This window comes from Aegilops tauschii, chromosome 6, assembly GCF_002575655.3.
Source record: "Aegilops tauschii subsp. strangulata cultivar AL8/78 chromosome 6, Aet v6.0, whole genome shotgun sequence".
NCBI classification, from domain to species: domain Eukaryota; kingdom Viridiplantae; phylum Streptophyta; class Magnoliopsida; order Poales; family Poaceae; genus Aegilops; species Aegilops tauschii.
In genome coordinates this window covers 205,217,255-205,239,295 of record NC_053040.3, presented here as the reverse complement: position 1 = coordinate 205,239,295, position 22,041 = coordinate 205,217,255, and the positions used below count along the sequence as shown (strand labels likewise).

Below are 22,041 nucleotides of genomic sequence, written 5' to 3'. Positions count from 1 at the left end.
TTGGTCAAAATCTTATCAAATTTGAATAATTTAGAAAATCTGGGGGTGTTGTCGATGGCGTAAAGAGGGATTACGCCTCCAGTCATACCACTTCTGGCACGAGTGGTGAGGCTGACGCTGGGCCACACCCGTCGGGAGAGAGATCAGAGTGCGGCGGCGCTCCGCTAGAGCTTAAGCCGGCGATGAGTGGGTTTGGGGCTAAACCAGAGGGATAGGAATGGAGAGGGGTTCACGGTGCACCTGCCCGTACCCGTGGCTTGCCGTGGGATGGCCGGAGCTGCTCGCAACTGAGCTCGCAAGCGGCGGTGACGGACGGGACTTGCCGGAGAGGAAGAAGGCGACGACGAGAGGCGGCTCCGGGGGCTCAGCAGCGTCCAGGCGACACCAAAGGAACCCCAATGCCGCACCCAAGAGGGAGGTCGAGCTCGAGGGGCACTGGAGCGAGGTGGCTGGGCTGCGGGGGTTATCGGCGATCTCTGGTCGGGGGCGACGGCCAGAGGCCTGCCAGACTGGGCTACGGTGCTGCTACATGGTCGTGGTGGTTGTCAGGAGTGTTGTGAGGCTTGGAATCGAGGAGGGGGCGCTATATATAGCCGGAGCGAGAGGGGGTTATGTGGCACCGCCGGAGTGCTCTGGAAGCCGGCGAACGGCGACGAAAGGCAACAGAGGGAGGGGGCAAGGGTTTAGTGAGTAGGCGGGGGTTGTCCACGCTCGCGGACGAGCACAGGAGGCAGGGGAGACGAGGAGAAGGGCACGAGCGCACTGTCCCTTTTGGCCGCGACGTGCCCGTGCTCGCTGCGGCGTCTCCAGCGTCGGCGAGCGCCAGCGAGGGGTCAAGGGTGAAGTGTCGGGGCTGGTGGCACGGTGCGGCAGTCGTCGGCGAGCTCTTGCTCGAGCGCGCACCGAACAGAGGCGTTGGCGTGACTCAAAGCGCGTCGAGCGCGTGCCAGACCCCGTGTCCTCACGCGGTCACCGCCCTGGCATGGTCAAAACGGCGCCCACTCGTGGCCACACCATGTCTAGGATAATGTCCATGCAGTGTTTAGTCTAGGGGAGCTGAGGACTCATCGCCAGGCCGACCAGATGTGATGCTACCAACTTGGCAAGTTTCTAACCAGGAACTTGGTCACCAAGTTTGGCTAGCTTCTAGATGCCCATTAGGGCTGATCTCCTGGGGTTAAGGTTTTCTTAGGAGGGTGAACAGGCTCAAGAAAAATCAGGGCCAAAGGATCAAGGAAAAATGCACTTGCTGTACAAATTTCAATTTTGGGCCAGAAGAGAAATTATTTTCTGTAGCAAAAATACTACAAAAAGTCATGCAATATTTTTGCTTGGGAAGGTGGGCCAAGGTTCAAAGAATATTCTGGAATTATTTCAGATTTTTGGGAGCAATAAAAATGGGGGTTGCTTTGGAGCACTAGTTTGTGAAATGAGTTTCAGAGGGAAAAATGAATATTTTCCTTTTATGAAAAATATTCATTTGATTAATTTGAGGATTATTCAGAGAACTAAAGTTGAATGAGGAGTAGATAGGTCACTTGGGTGAAAGTCAAGGAGATGCCCAAGTGACAAGTCCATTTGAATTGATTCCAAAAACTCAAATCCAAAGCAAAGGCAAAACCATGTCCGGAAAAAGAGGAAGGCAAAAACTAGGCTGTCACATGGCGACTGACGGGACGTGGGCGTCTCTGCTTCCCCACGCTGCCTCGGCAACTGCCCGATTTGACGAGTCCTTGGTGCATGCAGAGAAAACCATCATTACCTATGATCGTGGGGGTCGCCGGTTGGCCTTCTCCTGCTATAAATGAGGAGGGCGCGGAGCCCCCGTTGCCCATCTCTTCCTGTTCTGCTCGCTTCTTCTTCCTTGCTTCATTGCTAGCAAAGACACCCATGGCACCGATACGGAGATTCTCGGCCGCAGAGAAGGGAAAAGCCCCCCACGACGAGCCGGGACCGCTTCTGCTGAGGAAGAGGCTGGCCCGCCGCCACGACATAGTCGTGAGGCCGGAGGTGTCGAGGCCTTCGTATGAGCGGCCTCCCGGGGTATCTGCTGCCTTTGTACGCCAAGTCCAAGCCCTCCGGAGGAGGAGGCGGCGAGCAACGCCGTCCGTGCCATGGCCGTGGATGCCGCGCCGCGGTGGCGCGCGCCGTCTCCCCAGGAACCCACGCCGAGGGCTCCTCACGCGAGCTGGTGATGTGGGTGGAGATGCCTCTGCGCTCTTGGATTCCCTTCCCGCAGTTCTTCTCCGCCGAGATGCCCCTCAGGGGTCCCCTCGAGCTATGGCCGCAGCACGCCGAGTGCGATGCCCCGGCAGTAGGGGCGGAGGTTGAGGTCGTCTCCCCGGGCAAAATCTTCATGACCCGCGGCTGGGGTGAGGTCGGCTGAGTTTGTCATACGGAGGGCGCCCTCTCCATCCACTTCAAATACGACGGCGCCTCCACGATGTTCTCAAAGGTCTTCGACGAGGAAGGCCATCGCCTGGAGTGCTACCATGGAGGGAGCCGTCGGGACGACATGACGACAGGAGCGGGGCCGGCCGCCGGCCTCGCCAGCGGTTCCTCCAACAGCAGCGATGGCGCTTGGGAGTCTGGCAACTCTCCTGAGCCCTACAAGACTCCGGAGATGAGTGACGACAGCTACGTGCCCCCGAGCTCTCGCCATGTCCGGAGCGCGGCAGCGGCGTCAGCCCGCCGCCGCCGTTGATCTGGATGGGGTTGGCACCGGCCTCCCGTGGCCCACTTTTGATGATGGCGTCGGCGGCATTGGCGCGTGTAGATAGGGATCCTAGAAACCTTCTTCTTTTGTTCCTTGCGAGGAATCGAGACGAACCCCGTGGGGGCGTGTAAAGGATCTTTAATGCCTTTTGTTAATATCTTGCTTATTATGAAGATTTAAGCCTGCATGTCTTGTTTTGGCTCCATCCCCTGTTTCCACCCTTGCGGTAGTTTGGTGCTCTACGCCGATAGGTCCCAGTCCCCAGGCAGGCTGGAGCCATCGCTGGTATGCCAGGTCGCGATGCCGTGGTCAAGGCCAGGAGGTGACGGCCCGAGGTCCAGTAAGAGCTCCTGAGGCGCAATGCACAAGAGGTCCCCTTTAGCATGCAAGCAACTGCCTGAAGGTAGGAAAGGGAGGCGGTGTCACCGCAACAAGGCTGCAAGAGATGGGAATCCTATTCCGTAGCGCTTAACCAACCCGAGTGCGAAACTTATCTTAGCAGTCCAAAGTCGATTCCTTGCGCAGCGCTAGACTCATGCGTTGACAGCCGCAGTGTAGCCAGGGTATCCCGTGTGAGCCTCCCCCTGTTTTTCACGCTCTTCTGTGTGCTCTACATCCTCGGGACCCGGCCCTCGAGCGAGCTCAGCCGCCGCTGGTATGCCAGGTCGCGATGCCGTGGTCAAGGCCAGGGGGAGAGGGCTGGAGAGCCAGTAAGAGCTCCTGAGTCGTGGTGCTCAGGAGCCCCCCTTTTAACGCGCAAGCGAATTGCATGGGAAAGAGGGAGTCTGTGGTACCGCCTGCCGTCGCCCTCGGGAGGTTCCTGCAGGTTAGTGCAAGGGAGGGATACAAATTGCAACCACGCTTGCCGGTCTGCCACTGGTCTTTCTGCAAGAAGATGAAGGCACTGAGGGCCTGGTGAGGTGACGTGCGCAGGGCGTGCCGCGAGCCAGAGTTCGACCACTCAGATTTGTCAGCGTTGTAGGGACGGACCCAAGCACAAGCGCCATGCCAGCATGAGTAGCCCCCGTTGCGGGATCAGCAAGGGGCCAATCGGCAACACGGGCGGCCGCGGTCAGTGACAATCCAGCCAGTGATGACTATAATTAACTCATGCAAGGGGAACCAGCTAGCTTAGATAGATGCAAGAACGATACATGCCATGAGGACGGACCCGAGCGGCCTGGGGATGATGCAGCCCGAGGGGCGCCCCCCGTAGAGTAAGCTAAAGATGCAAAAGGATACACGCCGCCGGGACGGACCCGAGCGGCCTTGGGATGATGCAGGAACCCCCGCTGAATAAACTCGGAAAATGTCACCTGGTTCCGTTGTCGAAGGAGTGTTGGGATAGCTGAAGACGCATGACGAAGGGGCCGCTCCTCATGAGCCGCCAGGGCCCTGAGCCTTTGGAGGCTCTGGGGGCTCGGGCGGTTCCTTGAGGACTGTCTCCATCTCCGCCAGGACTGCGTGATGCCTGGCCTCCTGAGCCGCCAAGATGCTCCGTAGATGACGCTGGTAGGCGGCCGCCACGTTCGGCAAGCCAAATGGCATGCGGACATAGCTGTGTGGTGGACCCTCGCAATGCCCAACGCGTGAAGGCCAGAAACACTCCTGAGACGCGGCTCTGTTGAGCCCAGGAATGTCGATGCAGACGCGCAGCCTGCCGTCCTCGCCAGGATGGGGAGCTGCGCCAGGTGGGCGGCGGTCGCCGTGCATGATCCATGCTTCTTGAAGCTTCTGGGTGGCCTTGACGATGAATTCCTGAGCACCGGGCGCTCCCCGCCAAGTGTCCTCTCAAGAGAAACGTGCCGCAAAGCATGCCTCCACATGGTGCCCGAGCGCCTCTCTCGTGATGCTGGCTAGGTCTGAGGCCCTCCAGAAGAGAGACCCCAAGCCTCGCACGAGGAAAGCGCCGGGCACGCCCTCCTATGCGAGGGAGGGAGGCGCCCCAGATGCAGGCGCTGATCCTGAGGCTGCGCCACTGGAGACGCCGCTCTCTTGAGGCCCTGTGCGGAGTAGTTGCTTCTTCTTCTTGGGGATGGACTCAGGAGGGTACTGGATGCCCTCGCTGTAGGGGTCTTCGATTGCTGCGGCTTGGAAGGCGCGCCCAAGGGAGCACACCTCATCCCTTTCTTCATAGGGAACTGTGATGATTCCGCCACTTCCTGGCATCTTGAGGACGTTGTAGCCGTGGTGGGTCACTTCCATGAAATTGGCTAATGCTGGGCACCCAAGGATGGCGTTGTACGGCAGACGGATGTGGGCGACGTCGAAGTCGATGAGCTCGGTTCGGTAGTTGTCGCGCTGGCCGAAGGTGACAGGGAGACGGACCTTCCCTATCGGGGTGGTGGAGCCGTCGGTCACTCCTGAGAGAGGCTTGGTAGGCTGCAACTGATCATATGGCACGTGGAGGCTATCAAATGTCTCGACGGACAGGACGTTGAGCCCCGCACCACCGTCGATGAGGGTCTTGGTGACTTGGACGTTGCAGATGATGGGCGAGCAGAGCATCGGGAGGGCAACGACGGTCGCCGTGCACTTGAGCTGGTCCGACGAGCTGAAGGTGATGGCACATATGGACCACCTAAGCGTGCGCGTGGCCTCGAGCCTGGGAAGAGCTACGTTCACCTCGAGAGCAAACTGCTTGAAGACGTGCTGGGATGCCGGGGCCTGAGCTCCGGCCAAGATGCTGGCGATAGTGCGTGGTGCGTGTATGCCGCTGCCAGCCCCTACTCGCGAGGTGCTCAGAAGGGGGGAATAGCGGATGCAAATCTCGAAACAAAGCACGAATCCAAAAAAATCACGAAATCCATACGAATGTGAAAGGATGCCCCCCACGATTGCCAATGGAAATACAACTTCAAATTCAAGATCAAAGGCTGCAAATTTGAGCTACAGAAAAGAAGTCCAAGGCAAATGGCCGCGTCTGGCACCTAGCTAGTCTTCTTGTCTTCCCAGCAGCGCGGAGCTAAGTGCTTTCACTGGCTGTGAGCATAGTCATTGGGGGACAGTGTCGACAGCCAGAGCGCAACATGGTGCTTCCACTAGGACATGGGCGGGAGCCCCCGAGGCCCGAGGGTGGCACTCCGGAGATTCCGGGGCGTGTACAGCCCCACTCATTATTACGTGAGAGTGTCACGAGCGGAGACCTTCACAGACCTCGACCACCGTTGGGGCGTCCGGAAACCAGGACGATGCCAAGGGGCAAAGGGGATGCTAGCGGCGCCCTCAGTGACCACGGGCCCTCTGCCGGGGGGAAGGCTCGCTAGCGCCTCCCCGACAGAGGACCTACCTCCAGGCGATGTCTTGCTCCGTGCGATGCGGGGGGGGGGGGGGGGGCTTGCTCCTGGCTTCTCCCACGCAGCCCCCAGCGCGCTTCCCCCTGGTGGAAGGGAGGCTGCCGTGCTGGGGCCGTCGTCCTCCGCTGTAACCTGATCCACTTGCGACCCATGGTTAGCGTAAGCCTGCTCCTGAGAGATTAGCGGTACCCTGCAACTGTTGTCGCTGGCGGGTTTGGCGAGGCTCCCGGGTGGCTCCTGGAAGGCCTCAACTTCCAGCATCCTTATGGTGGTCGTTATTCCTTCTTGGTGGTGGCGGCAGTGGAGGAAGACCAACATTGCCCTGAGAGCGGTCCTCGTGCGGCTGGTCCCTCCAGGAGCCCTCAGGAGGCTGGTCCTGCCAGCGGTCCTCACGAGGTCTGTCGCGCCACTCCTGGCGGGGGCCGCAGTCATCCCAGCTTCCCCCACCTCGTCCTCCTCCTCGGCCGTAGCCCCGGTCATTGTGCTCAGGGCGTCGACCGAAGCGTCCATCTCAGATGGCCCTGAGCTCCTGACAATCGTTGGTGTTGTGGTTGTGTACATTGTGGAAGGCGCAAAACGGACGACTGCTCTTGGATGACTCGGGGTGGTCCCAGCCATGCTTCGTGTCTCGTTCCTCCGCAAGCACGGAGCCGTGCATAGCTCCTCATGGATGGTGAGCTCCTCCTTCATCTTAACGTCGCGGACACCATCGGAAAACGGTGAAATGATGGCCTCGTCCGTCACCTTGGGGATCTTGAGGCGAACGCTGTTGAAGCACTAGATGTACTTCTACAGGGTCTCCCCTGGTTGCTGCTTGATGCGGCGCAGGTCACCCGCGGCCGGAGGGCGGTCGCGAGTGTCCTGGAAGTTGGCGACAAAGCGGTCGCGCATCTCACCCCAGGAAGAGATCAAACATGAGGGGCAGGTTCAGGAGCCACGAGCGACCACCATCTTTGAGAGCCATGGGAAACCAGTTCGCCATGACTTTCTCGTCGCCGTTGGCCGCCTCGATGCTCAGCTCGTAAAGCTACAGGAACTCCGCAGGGTCGGGGGTGCCGTCGTGCGAGGAGGCAGGTCTGGCTTGAACATGCCTGGCCAGACGACGCTACGTAGCTCTGGAGTGAAGGCGCGGCAGCATGCTGTGGCCACTGGGGCCCTTTGTAGAGGTGGAGCCTACCCTTGATGGCCGTGCACCGCCACCGCAGGCGGCATGCGGTCTAGTCTTGGTGGTGCTGGGAGCGCAGGAGTGTCTTCTTGCGGCCGGGGGACTTCTTGGCAGCTTCCTTCTTCTCGCGTGGGAGCCCAGCGCCGCGGGTCGCGCCAAGGGGCCGCGTGCCTTGGTGGAAGGGCACCGTCTTGGTGTGGAGGTGGCGGAGGCGCTCTGTGGGCTACGTCACCCACGACTGGAGGAGGGCGAGGTAGCGAGAGGGACGGGACATGTGAGCCCCCAGCGGCGCTAACGAGCTCGGCGATGCGGTCCAGCCAGTCCTCGTAGAGGTCGTCGACTGGGCGGTAGCGCAGGAGCTCGCGTGCCATAAGTAGCGCGGCCTGCGCATCCATGGGCGCGCGACGAGCATGAGACGATGAGCCGGCCGGAGTTAGGGACGGGGTAGCGATGCGGCCATCCCGCCGCACCGAGGGGTGCAGTGAAGATGCTTGCTGCTCGTTTCCCACTGGGCCGGTGGCGGCGCTGGCGGCAGGTGATGGAGAACGACAGGGAGACCCCCCGACAGGGGCCGTCTAGGCGACGCGGGCGGCCAGGGCGGCCCGGCACTTGGCGCGAGCTCGGCGAGCGTCTGCCATGGGCGTGGTGGAGCGGTGGAGCGTTGATTGATGAAAGGAAAGCTTCAGCGCACCCCTACCTGGCGCGCCAAATGTCGGATTTCGGGTTCCGGAAAAACCCTTAAGGTTCGAATACTGGGGTGCACACGAAGATCTCTCCCTCCACCTAGCTCACCCACTCACCGCGATCTCAAAGCTCAGCACGTCGAACTCGAGGAACAGGGGACACAAGAATTTATACTGGTTCGAGCCACCGATGTGGTGTAATACCCTAGTCTAGTGTGGTGTGGTGGATTGCCTTGTAGGCTGAGGATGAACAAGTACAAGGGAAGAACAACCTCCTGAGGAGAGGTGTTGTTGTAGGGTGAAACCGTAGAGGGGATCTTTTCACACTTGGATGGGGAAAAGGAGGAAGAACACTCAAGAACACAAGGCACAAATCACTCAAACAAACCCAAATATCACATCCACTAGAGTAGCATACATGAGATCCACAAGATTACAAGATCAATCCAAGGAAACAAGCACTAGGTAAAGTTCTTCCAACTCCTAGAGGAGGTGAGGTCTTGATGATGATCTACTCCCTTGGGATGTCTTGTAATCCACAAGGATTCTTCCCAAGAGGGGTCTTGATCTCCAAGAGGAGGGGATACAAGGAGCAATGCTCACATTGTTCTATCTAATTCTTTGATGCACCTAAACATGGTCCTAGGTACAACTTATATAGCCTTGGGTTCAAAGGAGATGAAGAGGAGGGCGAAGAGGCAATCTCAGCCGGCCATCCTGGGAGGCCAGTGCGCACGGGGTGAGTTGGGCCCGTGTGCACGGGGGACCCGTGGGCACGGTACACGCCCGTGCGCATGGGGTGCCCAGCGCCAACTCTCTGGATAGTCCGTGGGCACGGGGTTTCGGGGGCCGTGCGCACGGGGTCACCTGGGCCTTCCAGTGTTGCTGATGTTGCGCTCTGTCTTGGTTCGCATGGCCTTGGGGTGGTCCTCCTTCTCCTTGGTGTTGCTCCTGAGCTTATTGGTGGTTTTCCTCTTTGTACGTAATGAGGCAAAGCATATTATGGTGGGGTTGTAACCCGGTCCCATTCGTATCCATATGCAAGTCAAGTAGGAAGGAGTTCACCTCGGTTTCCAATGCACGTGCTCTAGCTCTTGTCATAGGTCCACGTGGGGCTTGATGTGTTGGTGTAGAGTCCATGGGGATGATGGAAGGATGCTCCGCATCATCTCCCCCCCCTTGGGAGAGATCCGTCCATGGATCGTGATCGTCATCACGATGGTATTTGGCTAAGTCTTTGACGTTGAAGATGTCGCTCACGTTGTACTTGTCTCGTGGAATGTCGACCTTGTAGGCATTGTCGTTGTAGCGTGCGAGCACCTTGAAGGGTCCATCGGCTCTCTGGAGAAGCTTGGACTTGTGTTCCTTGGGGAAGCGGTCCTTGCATAGATGTATCCATAGTTGATCACCCGGTTGGAACGCCATCGGAGACTTGTGGATGTTGAGCTTGGAGGCTAGTCGTTGTACGTGGCGCTCGATCATGGAATGTGTTTCTTCATGCATCATCTTGAGGTAGGTGGCTCTCGCACTAGCGTCCATGTTTGCTCGTTCTTGAAGCGGTAGCGGAAGGATGTCCAATGGCGACAATGGGTTGAAACCATAGACAACATCGAAGGGCGACTTGCCGGTGGTAGAGTGTCTTGCACGGTTGTAGGCGTACTCGGCGATAGGTAGGCACTCCTCCCAATCCTTGATATTCTTCTTTATCAACACGCGTAGGAGAGTGGCAAGCGTCGAGTTGGTGACTTTTGTTTGGCCATCTATTTGAGGATGATACGCCGTGGAGAATAGTAGCATGATTCTGAGCTTGGCGCAAAGCGTCTTCCAAAAGTAGCTTAAGAACTTGACATCTCGGTCTGACACAATTGTCTTGGGCACGCTGTGCGACCTCAAAATTTCCCTACAAAAGAGATTGGCAACATGTGAAGCATCGTCTATCTTATTGCATGGGATAAAATGAGCCATTTTAGAGAAGTGGTCCACGACGAAAAATACGGAGTCCTTGCCATTTTGAGTCCTTGGTAAGCCAAGCACAAAATCCATGCTAATGTCTTCCCAAGGTTGATGTGGAATAGGTAGTGGCATATGTAAACCATGGGATTGAGATTGTGACTTAGCTTTGCAACATGTAGAGCACTGTGTGGTGAACCAGGCGACATCGCGAAACATCTTGGGCCGAAAGTAGTTCTTGGAGAGTGTGGCAAAAGTCTTGTCGCGTCCAAAGTGTCCCATGAGTCCACCTCCATGAGCCTCTTGCAAAAGTAACAGACGAAGAGAAGACTCGGGAATGCATAGTTTCTTAGCTCTCATAAGATAACCACCTTTGATATAGCATCGTTCCCAAGAAGTATGCGTCACACACTTAGCATAAGGAGTAGCAAAAGTCACATCATGCTCATACAAATCTTTGATATGATCAATCCAACAACATTCAATTCAAGTTGAGTAAGTAACATGCATTTGCGGGAAAGGGCATCCGCCACAACATTCTCTTTGCCCTTAATGTACTTGATCACATAGGGGAAAGATTCAATAAATTCACTCCATTTAGCATGCCGTTTATTCAACTTGGTTTGACCTTTAAGGTACTTAAGTGTCTCATGATCGGTATGTATGACAAACTCATGTGGTCTAAGATAATGCTCCCAAGCATGCAACACACGCACTAAAGCATACAATTCTTTTTCATCGATGGGATAATTGAGTTGAGCACCGGAGAGTTTTTCACTAAAATATGCAATAGCTCGTTTTTCTTGCATCAAAACTCCACCAATTCCATTACCACTAGCATCGCAATGAACCTCAAAAGTTTTGTCAAAGTTGGGCAAGGCAAGAATCGGAGCATGAGTAAGCAAAGATTTGAGCTCATCAAAAGCGGTAGATTGCAAAGGTCCCCAAACAAAAGGAGCATTTTTCTTACTCAAGGCATGCAAAGGTGAGGCAATAGAGGTAAAATCTTTCACAAAGCGACGATAGAAACCCACAAGGCCAAGAAAACTACACACTTCTTGCAAATTAGTGGGTTGTGGCCAAGTTTTAATTGCTTCAAATTTAGACTCATCAACATGGACACCCTTCGAGGAAACAAGGAAACCCAAGAAAACAAGCTTGTCAACTCCAAAAGTGCACTTTTTCATGTTTGCATAAAGACGTTCCTTGCGAAGAGTTTGCAAAACAGCCCGAACATGATTTACATGATCTTTGATGGATTTGCTAAAAACAAGTATGTAATCGAAGTAGACCACAACAAACACTCCAATGTAAGGACGAAGCACAAAATGCATTAGTCGCATGAAAGTACCGGGAGCCTGTGATAAACCCATAGGCATAACTAACCACTCGTACAAGCCAAATTTAGTTTTGAAAGCGGTTTTCCATTCATCACCCTCTTGCATGTGGATTTGATAATAGCCACTTTTAAGATCAATTTTTGAGAAAATGGTGGCACTAATAAGGTCATCTAGCATATCATCAAGGCGAGGTATGGGATTCCTATAACGAACGGTGATAGCATTGATGGGTCTACAATCGGAGCACATGCAAAAACTGCCATCTTGCTTGGGCACAAGTATAACCGGAACGACACAAGGGCTTAAGCTTTCACGTACATGGCCGTTGTCGATGAGTTGTTGAACTTGCCGTTGGATCTCCTTAGTTTCTTCGCGGTTTACGCGGTAGAGGGCCATGTTCGGAAGAGGCGCTCCGTGGATGACGTCAATCCTATGTTCAATGCCATGTAGAGGAGGAAGACCAGGAGGTGGCTCATCGGGGAAGACATCCTTAAATTCCTGCAACAAGTTAGAAAACACTAGAGGAAGAGGATTAGGATTGTTAGTTTTTGCCACCTCATATTTGCAAAGTAGGACAAAGTGGATGGCACTTGATGGATTCTCACACACTTCTCTCATATCTGTTTCTATGGCTAGGAGGACTAAGTTTTTCTCTCTTGGCAAAGAGTCGCTCAATTTTGGCTTGTGGCGCTCACTTTCTTTTTGGTGGTTCACTTTCTCACTAGGATCTCCATGATGGGTGGATGCTTACTGATCGGCAATCACTTGGCTTGGTGACATTGGTCGAAGCACATATTCCTTGCCTTTCATCTTGAAGCTATAGTGGTTGGTTCTTCCGTTGTGGATGACTCCACGGTCAAATTGCCAAGGTCGTCCCAAGAGAAGGTGGCACACCAACATATTGTAGGCGCCGATCTTGAAAGACACTTGCACCGTATGCTCCACTTCAATAGTGCCGGAGTCGCTTAGCCATTGCACCTTGTAGGGACGAGGGTGCTTCTTCTTGACCAATTGTAGCTTGGAACATAGCTCTTCACTTTCCAAGTTGTGACAACATCCTCCGTCGATGATGACCTTCACGGAACGCCCATTGATGCCGGCCTTGGTGTGGAAGATGTGGCATCGTTGTTCTTCATCTTGATGGTGTTGGAGCGTCAAGACCTTGGAGACCACGAGAGAGGGACTTGAACCGTTGTCACAAAAGACTTGATCATTTTCATCTTCGTTCACACGCCGGTGCATGGCCACGTGCTCAAGGGCTTCCATTTCTTCTTCACTCATCGAGTCATATGTTCCATCATCGTTGAAGATCATTGTTCGCTTGTTGGTGCATTCGAAGTACTTGTGACCTCGGCCACCACATGTGAAGCACTTGAATGAACTTGTCTTGACGGGGTCATTCGGTGGCGCCGAAGAAGAGCTAATCTTGGATTTGTAGGTGCTTGCCGGAGGACGAGTCGAGGAAGGCGTAGCTTGCTTGGAACTTGACTTGTCGCCGGTACTTGGTGATGCTCTAGTTGATGTAGGAGTTGCCGAAGTCACGGGAGCTTGAGAGTAGGAGCTGTAGGTCTTGGACGAGTACTTGGCGTATTTGAAGTCATCTTGCACTTGTCACTCAGCCCTGGTCGCTTGATGAACTAGCTCAAGAAGGTTGGGGTACGGTTGGAAGTCGGCAATCCGCTTGATTGGGTGGTTGAGGCCATTCAAGAAGCGTGCCATTGTTTGCTCATCGTCTTCCTTGGCATTGGCTCGTATCATGGCAATCTCCATTTCTTGGTAGTATTCTTCAACCGTTTTTGTGCCTTGCTTGAGGAGTTGCAACTTTTCGAAGAGATTACTGGTGTAGTGTGTAGGCACGAAGCGAGCTCTCATGACATCCTTCATTTCCGTCCAAGTCATGATTGGTGGTTCGCCTCTTGTATGTCGTCGCTCGATCACTTGTTCCCACCAAATGAGGACGTAATCTTGAAATTCGAGGGAGGCCATGGCGATCTTCTTTTCCTCATCGTAGTTGTGAAGACGGAATATCTTGTCCACCTTCAAGGCCCATGAGAGGTACTCATCAGGATCATTGCTTCCGGAGAACTTGGGCATGGTGAATTTGAGCTTGCCGTAGCTGAATTCTTCATCATGGTAGCAGTCTTGATGTCGCTCTTGCCGTGGAGGAGGGTCTTGAAGCACTTGTTCCACTTGATGTCGTTCTTGTCGTGGCGGAGGACGAGGAATATGTGCTAGGTTGCGCCTTTCTTGTTCTTCGCGATGCGCGGCTTCTTCTTGTATCTCCCGACAAAGAGCTTCCTCTTGTTCTCGCACTTGGCGATTGCGCTCTTCCACGGCTCTAGTAGACTCGCGGAGTGCATGTTGTGCTTCGAGTGCTTGTGCTTGACGGATGGCGTCATCATCTTGAGGTTGTTGCCGTGGCACTTGTGGAGGCATTTTCTCTTGCTCCCTTGGTTTGTGCGCTTGTTGTCGCACCCTTTCACGTGCTCGAACTTGGTCTTGCAAGCCATTGCCATGGAATGGATTTTCTGGAGCTTGGCAATCTTGGGGAGCATCATGTCAAGGGACTCGATCTCTGGGAGGACTTGAATCATAAGATGAGTAGGCCGAAGATGGCCGACTTGAGCGGTGGCTTGAGTGGCGCCGTCTTGTTGACGATGATGAGGAAGACGGGCGCTGCACGATCATGTTGCGAAGTTCTTCCATTTGTGTAGTGAACTTGTTGTTGGTGTAGTCGCGGTTCCTTGCTTCCGATTGACGAAGGTCGGCGACGAGTTGGTCAAGGCGTTCACCCAAGGCCTCACTTTCTTGATGGAGAGCTCTTTGCGCGATGAAGAAGTGGCCCTTGGTGACGTAGTCGGGATCAACACCTTGCTCCTCGAAGAGCGGGTTCGCCGACGAACTAGGCCTATCCATCATAACCAAGTGGGGTGAGTAGGAAAATGAGAGAACAATGCCAAAGTTACCTTTTTCGAGGATTGAGGATGTAACAAGTATCACTCAATGTAATGCCACAATAGTAGAATTGGAACCGGGTTTGTTTCTCACACCTACAAGTAAAAGGCTTATGGAGTAGCTCGGTTAGGATGGTGGCAAAAATTTCAAGCAAATGTTAGTCAAGATATCGATAAGGTTGAGAAGGTGCACAAAAATGCAAGTAAAGAAAATAGATCAAACCCAAGTATATCACTAGGAACACACACACGGAAGATAGATGGGATCCGCACAACCAAGGGGTGAGCTCAAAATGTGCAACCACGGAAAATGCTCTTGTTGTGCGAATGCTAGAGAGACGCTAGCTTGATTGCTCAAATGGGCAAGATACGCATGTGCACCAACCTATAAGAGAAACGTTCCGTCTCAATCCCAACTGTGCTATGTATGCGGTGACCAAGATGATATGAGTATGCAAAATGGCTCAATGCTATTGCTTACAAGCTCTTTGTTTCTCCTCTTTTTCTTAAAAGCCTTTCTTTCTTTCTCTTCTTTTTTTCTATGCTTGATGCTCGAGCCAAGTATGATATGAGACAAGTATGTAAGATATGCATGGGAGAGACTTACGGCACAAAGATGATAACACGATCACTACGGTGGACAATAGCGTGGCCCGGCAATTCTCAACTTGCTAGTCTCGATGGGTAAGCGACGCAAAATGGCTCGGGTTATCCATGCGAAAGCAAAGGTGAGTGTCATCAAGGTTACCGTCCTTGCTTATGGTTGGAATGGAGATGAAGTTGTCGAAGCCGGTGTGGAGTCCGAGTCGATGATCGAGAGGCATGATGATGATGTCCAATTGCGCCTAAGTAGCCGAAACACCTTAGGACACAAGAGAAACCGCAGCCCGAAACTCAAACAACCACGAGAAATAGTGCGGAAGAACACGAGTGGTGGTTGGGAATCAAAAAGATGCAAAACAGAAAATGGCTGGAAGTCTCTGGATGGCCCGTGCGCACGGAGTAAGTGAGGCCCGTGTGCACGGGGTCTCGATGGCCCATGTGCACGGGGTGCTCTGTGAGCGGACGAACTGCTTCGGATCTGTGGGAATCTCCAAGTTTAAGGCCAAATTCGAAGAATTGAAAGGTGGGGAAACTGGTAGCTAGGTAGATCCACTTGCCAAACACCAAATTCGTGGACCAAAACAACCAAATCTCACAAGATCCAACAAATTGCAAGAAAATTTTTTGGGGCTATTTTTGGTGGGGATTTTCGAATTTGGACGAAAAACAACAAAATCAAGCTAGCAAATGGGGGGTGGGACTCCAAGATGTGAATCAACCTGGCTCTGATACCAAGATGTTGTAGGGTGAAACCCTAGAGGGGATCTTTTCACACTTGGAGGGGGAAAAGGAGGAAGAACACTCAAGAACACAAGGCACAAATCACTCAAACAAACCCAAATATCACATCCACTAGAGTAGCATACATGAGATCCACAAGATTACAAGATCAATCCAAGGAAACCAGCACTAGGTAATGTTCTTCCCACTCCTAGAGGAGGTGAGGTCTTGATGATGATCTACTCCCTTGGGAGGTCTTGTAATCGACAAGGATTCTTCCCAAGTGGGGTCTTGATCTCCAAGAGGAGGGGATACAAGGAGCAAAGCTCACAATGTTTTATCTAATACTTTTCCGCCACTAAACATGGTCCTAGGTACGACTTAGATAGCCTTGGGGTCGAAGGAGATGAAGAGGAGGGCGAAGAGGCAATGTCAGCCGGCCATCCTGGGAGGCCCGTGCGCACGGGGTAAGTTGGGCCTGTGCCCCGTGGGCACGTCACCAGCCCGTGCGCACGGGGTGCCCCAGCGCCAACTCTCTGGATAGTCCGTGGGCACGGGGTTTCGGGGGCCTGTGCGCACGGGGTCACCTGGGCCTTCCAGTGTTGCTACTGTTGCGCTCTGTCTTGGTTCGCGTGGCCTTGGGGTGGTCCTCCTTCTTCTTGGTGATGCTCCTAAGCTTCTTGGTGGTGTTCCTCTTTGTACCTAATGAGGCAAAGCATATTTTGCTGAGGTAGCAACCTGGTCCCATTCGTATCCGTATGCAAGTCAAGTAGGAAGGAGTTCACCTCGGTTTCCAAGGCACGTGCTCAAGCACTCGTCATAGGTCCACGTGGGGCTTGATGTGTTGGTGTAGAGTCCTTGGGAATGATGGAAGTATGCTCTGCATCAGGTGTTCTTGGGCTCGGTGAGCTTCTGTGGTTGAGGATGATCTGAATGATCCGTCTCTTTCCACTTGCTAATGTGGTGGCTAGTCCTATTTATAGAGGCACGGGTCCTCTCCCCAAATATTAGGCGGGAAGGGATCCCACAACCACCAATTTGAAGGGGGGTAGCTAGTATAAGATATCCTGACAAAAGGTGGTCTTCGCCTGCCAAAGGCTCTGGTGGTGACGCCGTCGTGGGCTCCGCGATGACCTCCGTCCTACCGTCCTGCTGGTCTTGGTCTCGTTGCACCGATATGGAAACCTTTGCCTGATGCCTCGGGACTCCTCGCCTGCACTTGCCCCTTTAGCACCAAAGAGGCAACGGGTACTCTGCGCCCGCTGGCGCCCGTCTGGCCTTGGTCGTCATGGCTCACGTCATGTGAACCTCACGAGGTGCCCCTCGCCTTGACCTCTCCGCTCCTGGCGAGCCAGCCTAGTGAGGCCGCCCCTGAAGAGGTCTTGTGTCGTCCACCTCGCAAGGCTTGGCCCCTCGCGAGGGTCTTGAGTGTTTGCTGGTGAAGATGGGCCGTACCAGGCTACTGCGGGAGCCACGCCATGGGCCGCAGGCAGGCAAGTCTCGGGACCCCCGTTCCCAGAACGCCGACATTCGGTCACGGTGGCATCCGAAGTACCATTGAACGCCGACATTCGGTCACGGTGGCATCCGAGCCACGCCATGGGCCACCACAGGCCGCATAGCCAAATGGGCTATTGAGCTCCTCCCTTTCGAATTTATATACTGACCATGATGAAATATTAAATCTCATGTGTTGGCTGATTTTGTCGCTGAATGGACGGAAGCCGAGCTCCCCAGGGAATACAGTGCATACTTGCATTGGAAGATGTACTTCGATGGCTCCAAAATTCTTGCTGGACTAGGGATTGGAGTGATTCTCACATCCCCCACCGGCGACAATATCTGGTACGTAATACACATCATGTACACCGATTCCAACAACGCGCCCGAACAAGAGGCTCTGTTGCATGGACTTCGGATGGCAGTATCAATGGGTGTACATCGGCTCGAGGTGTGGGGCGACTCTAATCTCGCCATGTCTCAAGTCAACGGTGAATTCTACACAAAATACACAAAAATGACAACATATCAAAATGTCGCCCTCAAAATATCCCCCAAGTTTGAGGGGTTGGAATTCCATCATGTCTCCAGAGATAACAATCAAGTTGTCGACATTTTCGCCCGCATGGGCGCTAAGCGTGATCCTGTCCCTTAAAACACCTTTTTGGAACAGCTCCTTAAGCAATCTGTCATGTGGAAGGATGGTGGCCAGGATGCTGAGGCCAATGGTCTAGAAAAGATCATCCATCCTATCATCGAACCAAACTAGGAAGTTTTCTGAGGCTCGGCACTCAAAGAAATGTCTTCGGCCCACGAAGTCATGGAAGTTATCATGCCATGGACCGGGCCCTTCCTCGCCTATCTTATCCGCCAAGAGCTCCCCGATGACCAGACCGAGGCAAGACACATAATTCGGCGATCTAAGGCCTATAAGGTCCACGAGGGTGCACTATACAAGAAAAGCACTACTGGGGTTCTCCAAAGATGTGTATCCGAAGGGGAGGGGAGGAAGCTCTCAGATGAGATACATGCTGGCATGGGCGGTCATCACGCGGTAGCTCAGGCCCTGGTCAGCTAGGCCTTTCGGGCCAGGTTCTTTTGGCCCACCGTTTGTACAGACGCCTACATGCTTGTCCAATATTGCGTTGGATGCCAGCTCTTTGCAAATCAAAGTCACATGCCCCCCACGGCTCTTCGGACGATACCAAGAACATGGCCTTTTGTGGTCTGGGGGCTGGACATGGTCGGACCACTTAAAGGGGGCCAAGAAAAAGAAGTATCTACTAGTTATGGTCGACAAATTCACTAAATGGATTGAGACAAAACTAGTAACTTCAGCCAAATCTGGACCAGTCATCAACTTTATAACTAGCATGGTCCACCATTATGGTGTCCCCCATTGTACAATAACAAACAATGGATCCAATTTCACAGCCCATGAAGTAAAGGACTGGTGCGCCAACTTGGGCATTAAGCTTGATTATGCCTCTGTATATCACCCACGGTCCAATGGACAGGTCGAACGGGCCAGTGGACTAATCCTGAGTGGCATTATGCCCCGACTGGTCCGTTCCTTGAAAGAGTCTGACTGCCACTTGGTGGAGGATCTCAGCTCTGTATTATGGGGCATGTGTACCACTCCTAATCGCTACACTGGATACACCATTTTTCATGGTGTACGGGGCAGAAGCGGTCCTCCCCGGCGACCTTATCCATGACGCACCTAGAGTGCGCATGTACGAAGAAAAGGAGGCCGCTAGATCGGCAAGACGACCTGGACGCCCTGGATGAGGAGCGCGACATAGCTCGTGCCCGCTCTACCTTTTACCAACAGCAGCCCTGGTGCTACCAGAGTAGGGAAGTTCGGGAAAAGCATATAATGTGGGTGAACTCGGCTTGCGACTCCCAGAGAAGCAGAAGAATAAGCTATCGCCCAAATGGGCGGGCCCCTTCATAATTGATCACGTGCTCGCAGGGGGAGCGTATCGTCTCCGCAACCCAATGGACAGTCCCCTCGAACCAAACCCATGGAACGCAGCTCGGCTTCGGCGCTTCTATGCCTAGACCGGTGTCAATACCCTCCATACTCTCTTCTTCCTATAGTCTTTTCTTTCTATTTTTCGTTGGTATTTTCCAGGCTGTGTTCGACTAAACCGAGCTACGTTAGGTTTTTTTCGGCACACATCTTAAAATGTACTACCCGGTCATACCTGGGCGGTCTTTTACGAAGCCGATAAATACATCTTCAGTGCATTCATTAGTCTCTATCGTGTTTCCACCCTTCCAGTCTCGTTTTAAAGCTACTATATGCATCAATTTGACTTGAGATTTGGCCAAGCTGGGGTGCCTTGCTCCTATGCTTACCCCCTATGTTCCCGATTGTTCGGCTAGGAAGTAAAGCTAGCTCTCGGTGCAACGAACATGCACGTTTTTTGATCAAGCCCATACATAGGCGTACTAATGATCATGCATTCAGCACCAATGCACAACACAAGGCCGAGCCAGAGAAGCCGCTATTCATGAGATCAAGGAGCGTATCAAGAAGACCAAGCTAACATACAAGTCAAGATTCCAAGAGGAGTTTCCCATGCCGGCCAGGCGAGGCCGGGAAGGTCGATACCACAAGCCAATAGCAAAGCCAAACCGTGCCAACCACGCCTCCGGGGCGACTGAAGACCGTGGCGCGCACCCCTCCAAGAATGTCCGGCAAGCCCTGCCCCCGGCAGGCACAGGATAATTACCACCGCTCCACTGTATCGCAATGCCAATCACTTGTCGATGCGGTGTCAAGCCCCCAGGCAGCTAAGTGGCTCTCACTAAGCATGTGGCGACCCTCTGGAAGACAGATCACACCCTTGTGACACCCGTCTAAGGGCGTGTCAAGATGATAAGCAAAGCTAGCTGAAGCTTGCCAGAGATGCACCCCCGCACGACACCTAAGGTAGCATTTATGGCATTTTCTCCTAAGTGCCAGAGTTAGATATGATAACATTGTTAGCTATCTAATCACAAGATAATGTCTTTTTTGCCAGTGTGGTTACCCCTTGGGCTATAGAAGGAGGTCCAAGGCAACCTAGAGGAGGATTTGGACCCCCTCACACTTTTACGTGCGTAGCAGCTCTCCCCAAGGCCACGTTGTCGGGCTTGAGCGCTGCGTGTTGTTGTGTTTCCTCCAATGCAATCCACTAAAGCGGGAGTAGGGTTTTACGCTTCCCAGCGGCCCGAAACTAGGTAAAACGACCAGAGCCCCATCATCATGTTGTCTCATGGTTTTCGCTCTTTGTCCAACGTGATCTCCCCTTGCTGAACCACAAGGGGCTCATGGCCCCATAGGTGATCGTGTTTGTCCATGACATCTTTGGGGCGCCGGGTAGGGGGGGGGCTCGCTTGCTTGAACCCGAAGTTGTGAACAGTGCGTCGATCTTCATCATCGTCTTCTTCGTCATCATCTTCTCTGTCCATGGCCCCCAAGAAGAAACCCGGTGCGACCGCACACCTCTCCACTTTAAAGGCCCCCTCACACGCAGCCACGGACGCTGTAGGCGCCACAACGGTGTCTGGTGAGGCGAGTGCCGCAGGCGACACAACCGGCGCAGGCAGCGCCGTTGTTGTGTCCCCCGCAGCCGAAGCTAGAGCAGGAAAACTCAGGGAGGGGCAGCATCAGCAGCATCCTGACGAGCTTGGCTCGGAAGCTGCGGGTGGAGGGAACGCCCAGTCTCCACCTCCCCGCCACACTAGCGGATGCAGTCGCAACAGCGACACCCGCTCCGGCGCAAGCCACGATCCTCAAGTTCCGCCCACTACAGGCGCGGCTATGAGGCGCACACCTTGCCCAGAATGAGATGGGCAGGGCGGAGCGCCGAACGGAGCAGCCGACCCCCAAGCACGGCCCACTCATCACCAGACTGCTTTTGCGACCGATCCACGATGGCAAGAACGCGGCGACGATCCTGCTGGTTCTACCAGGTGTCGAGCGACGTCGCGGTCTGCCTCACTAGCCATGCCAAGCACGGCCACGGAAGCAATGATGTGAGCCCAGCTCCTATTGAACTTTCCACCAATGGCTAACAAGATGGATGAGTGGAGGGCCACCATCCAGAGTTTGATTGGCTTTGCTGAGCGGATAAATCACAACATGCAGAGCCGTCATGATGCTGGCGAACGGCAACGGTGGCCCAAGATATTGGTCGTGTTGAGGGGGCTACACCAACGGTGCAATCCCCTCCACGACAACAGGCTAAGTGGCAGCCTTAGCGAGCCCGACGAGACATCGATGGCTTCGTCCGACCTGCAAACCCGTCGAGATCAGCAGCGAGTTCTGGAAGACCGGCGGAAGGAAGATGCGCGCGTCACCATAGAGTGATGCCGAGAGGCACGCCGTCAATCCGACAGGCGCAATGGCCCAGACGATGATGAGCTCGCGCCCAGTGCTGGCGGGTACTTGCCTTTCGAGGTTGGATGCCCTGCCTTCACTCGTGAGTTGTGGCAGGTCCGCTGGCCATCTGCCCGATTCTTCAAGCCTGAACTGCCAGAGAAGTGCGATGGAAAATTAAACCCGACAGAGTTTATGAGGATATATACAATTGGCTTTCAAGCCGCCAGAGGCAGAGATGAGAAGGTGTTCGCCAACTATTTCCCTTTGGCACTTAAGCCAAATGTGAGATCGTGGCTGATGCACCTGCCGGAAAACTCCATTTCATCATGGGCTGACTTGTGCAATGAGTTTGTTGGCGCCTTCACAGGTGGCCGTCAAGAGCCTTGACAGGCCAGTGACTTGCAGGTACTTCCGCAGAAGGAAGAGGAGGATCTGCGTAAGTATATAGAGAGGTTCCGTCGAGTGCACCGAACATTCCAGAGAAACACCTTGCAGCTGTGATTGCCACGTTCCATTCAAACGTGCGCAACAGAAGGATGCGGGCCAAGATGAATGTTGGCTGCCCAAGACCATCAACGAGCTATACACCTTGGTAGATAAGTGTGCTCGGGCTGAAGAAGGGAGGCGACTCCCCGGAGAGGAGGCTAGTGTCGAAATTGATTCATATGACGATGACTGTGCCGCCAACCCAAAGGGGAGGAACCGGAGGCGCAATAGGAAGCACAAAGAGAAGGCAGTG

General features: G+C 53.9%; 1 protein-coding gene across 1 annotated transcript; it reads right to left on the bottom strand.

Moving 5' to 3' along the window:
• Positions 1–12,761: 12,761 nt before the first annotated feature.
• On the bottom strand, positions 12,762–13,244 carry LOC141025973 (uncharacterized). The gene has a single exon (XM_073501905.1). The coding sequence runs from the start codon at positions 13,242–13,244 to the stop codon at positions 12,762–12,764; it is 483 nt and encodes a 160-aa protein (XP_073358006.1).
• Positions 13,245–22,041: the final 8,797 nt, after the last annotated feature.

Bases quoted from the DNA above. Each gene is read 5' to 3' on its own strand.
- LOC141025973 (XM_073501905.1), bottom strand. From the start codon at position 13,244: ATGCCCAAGTTCTCCGGAAGCAATGATCCTGATGAGTACCTCTCATGG.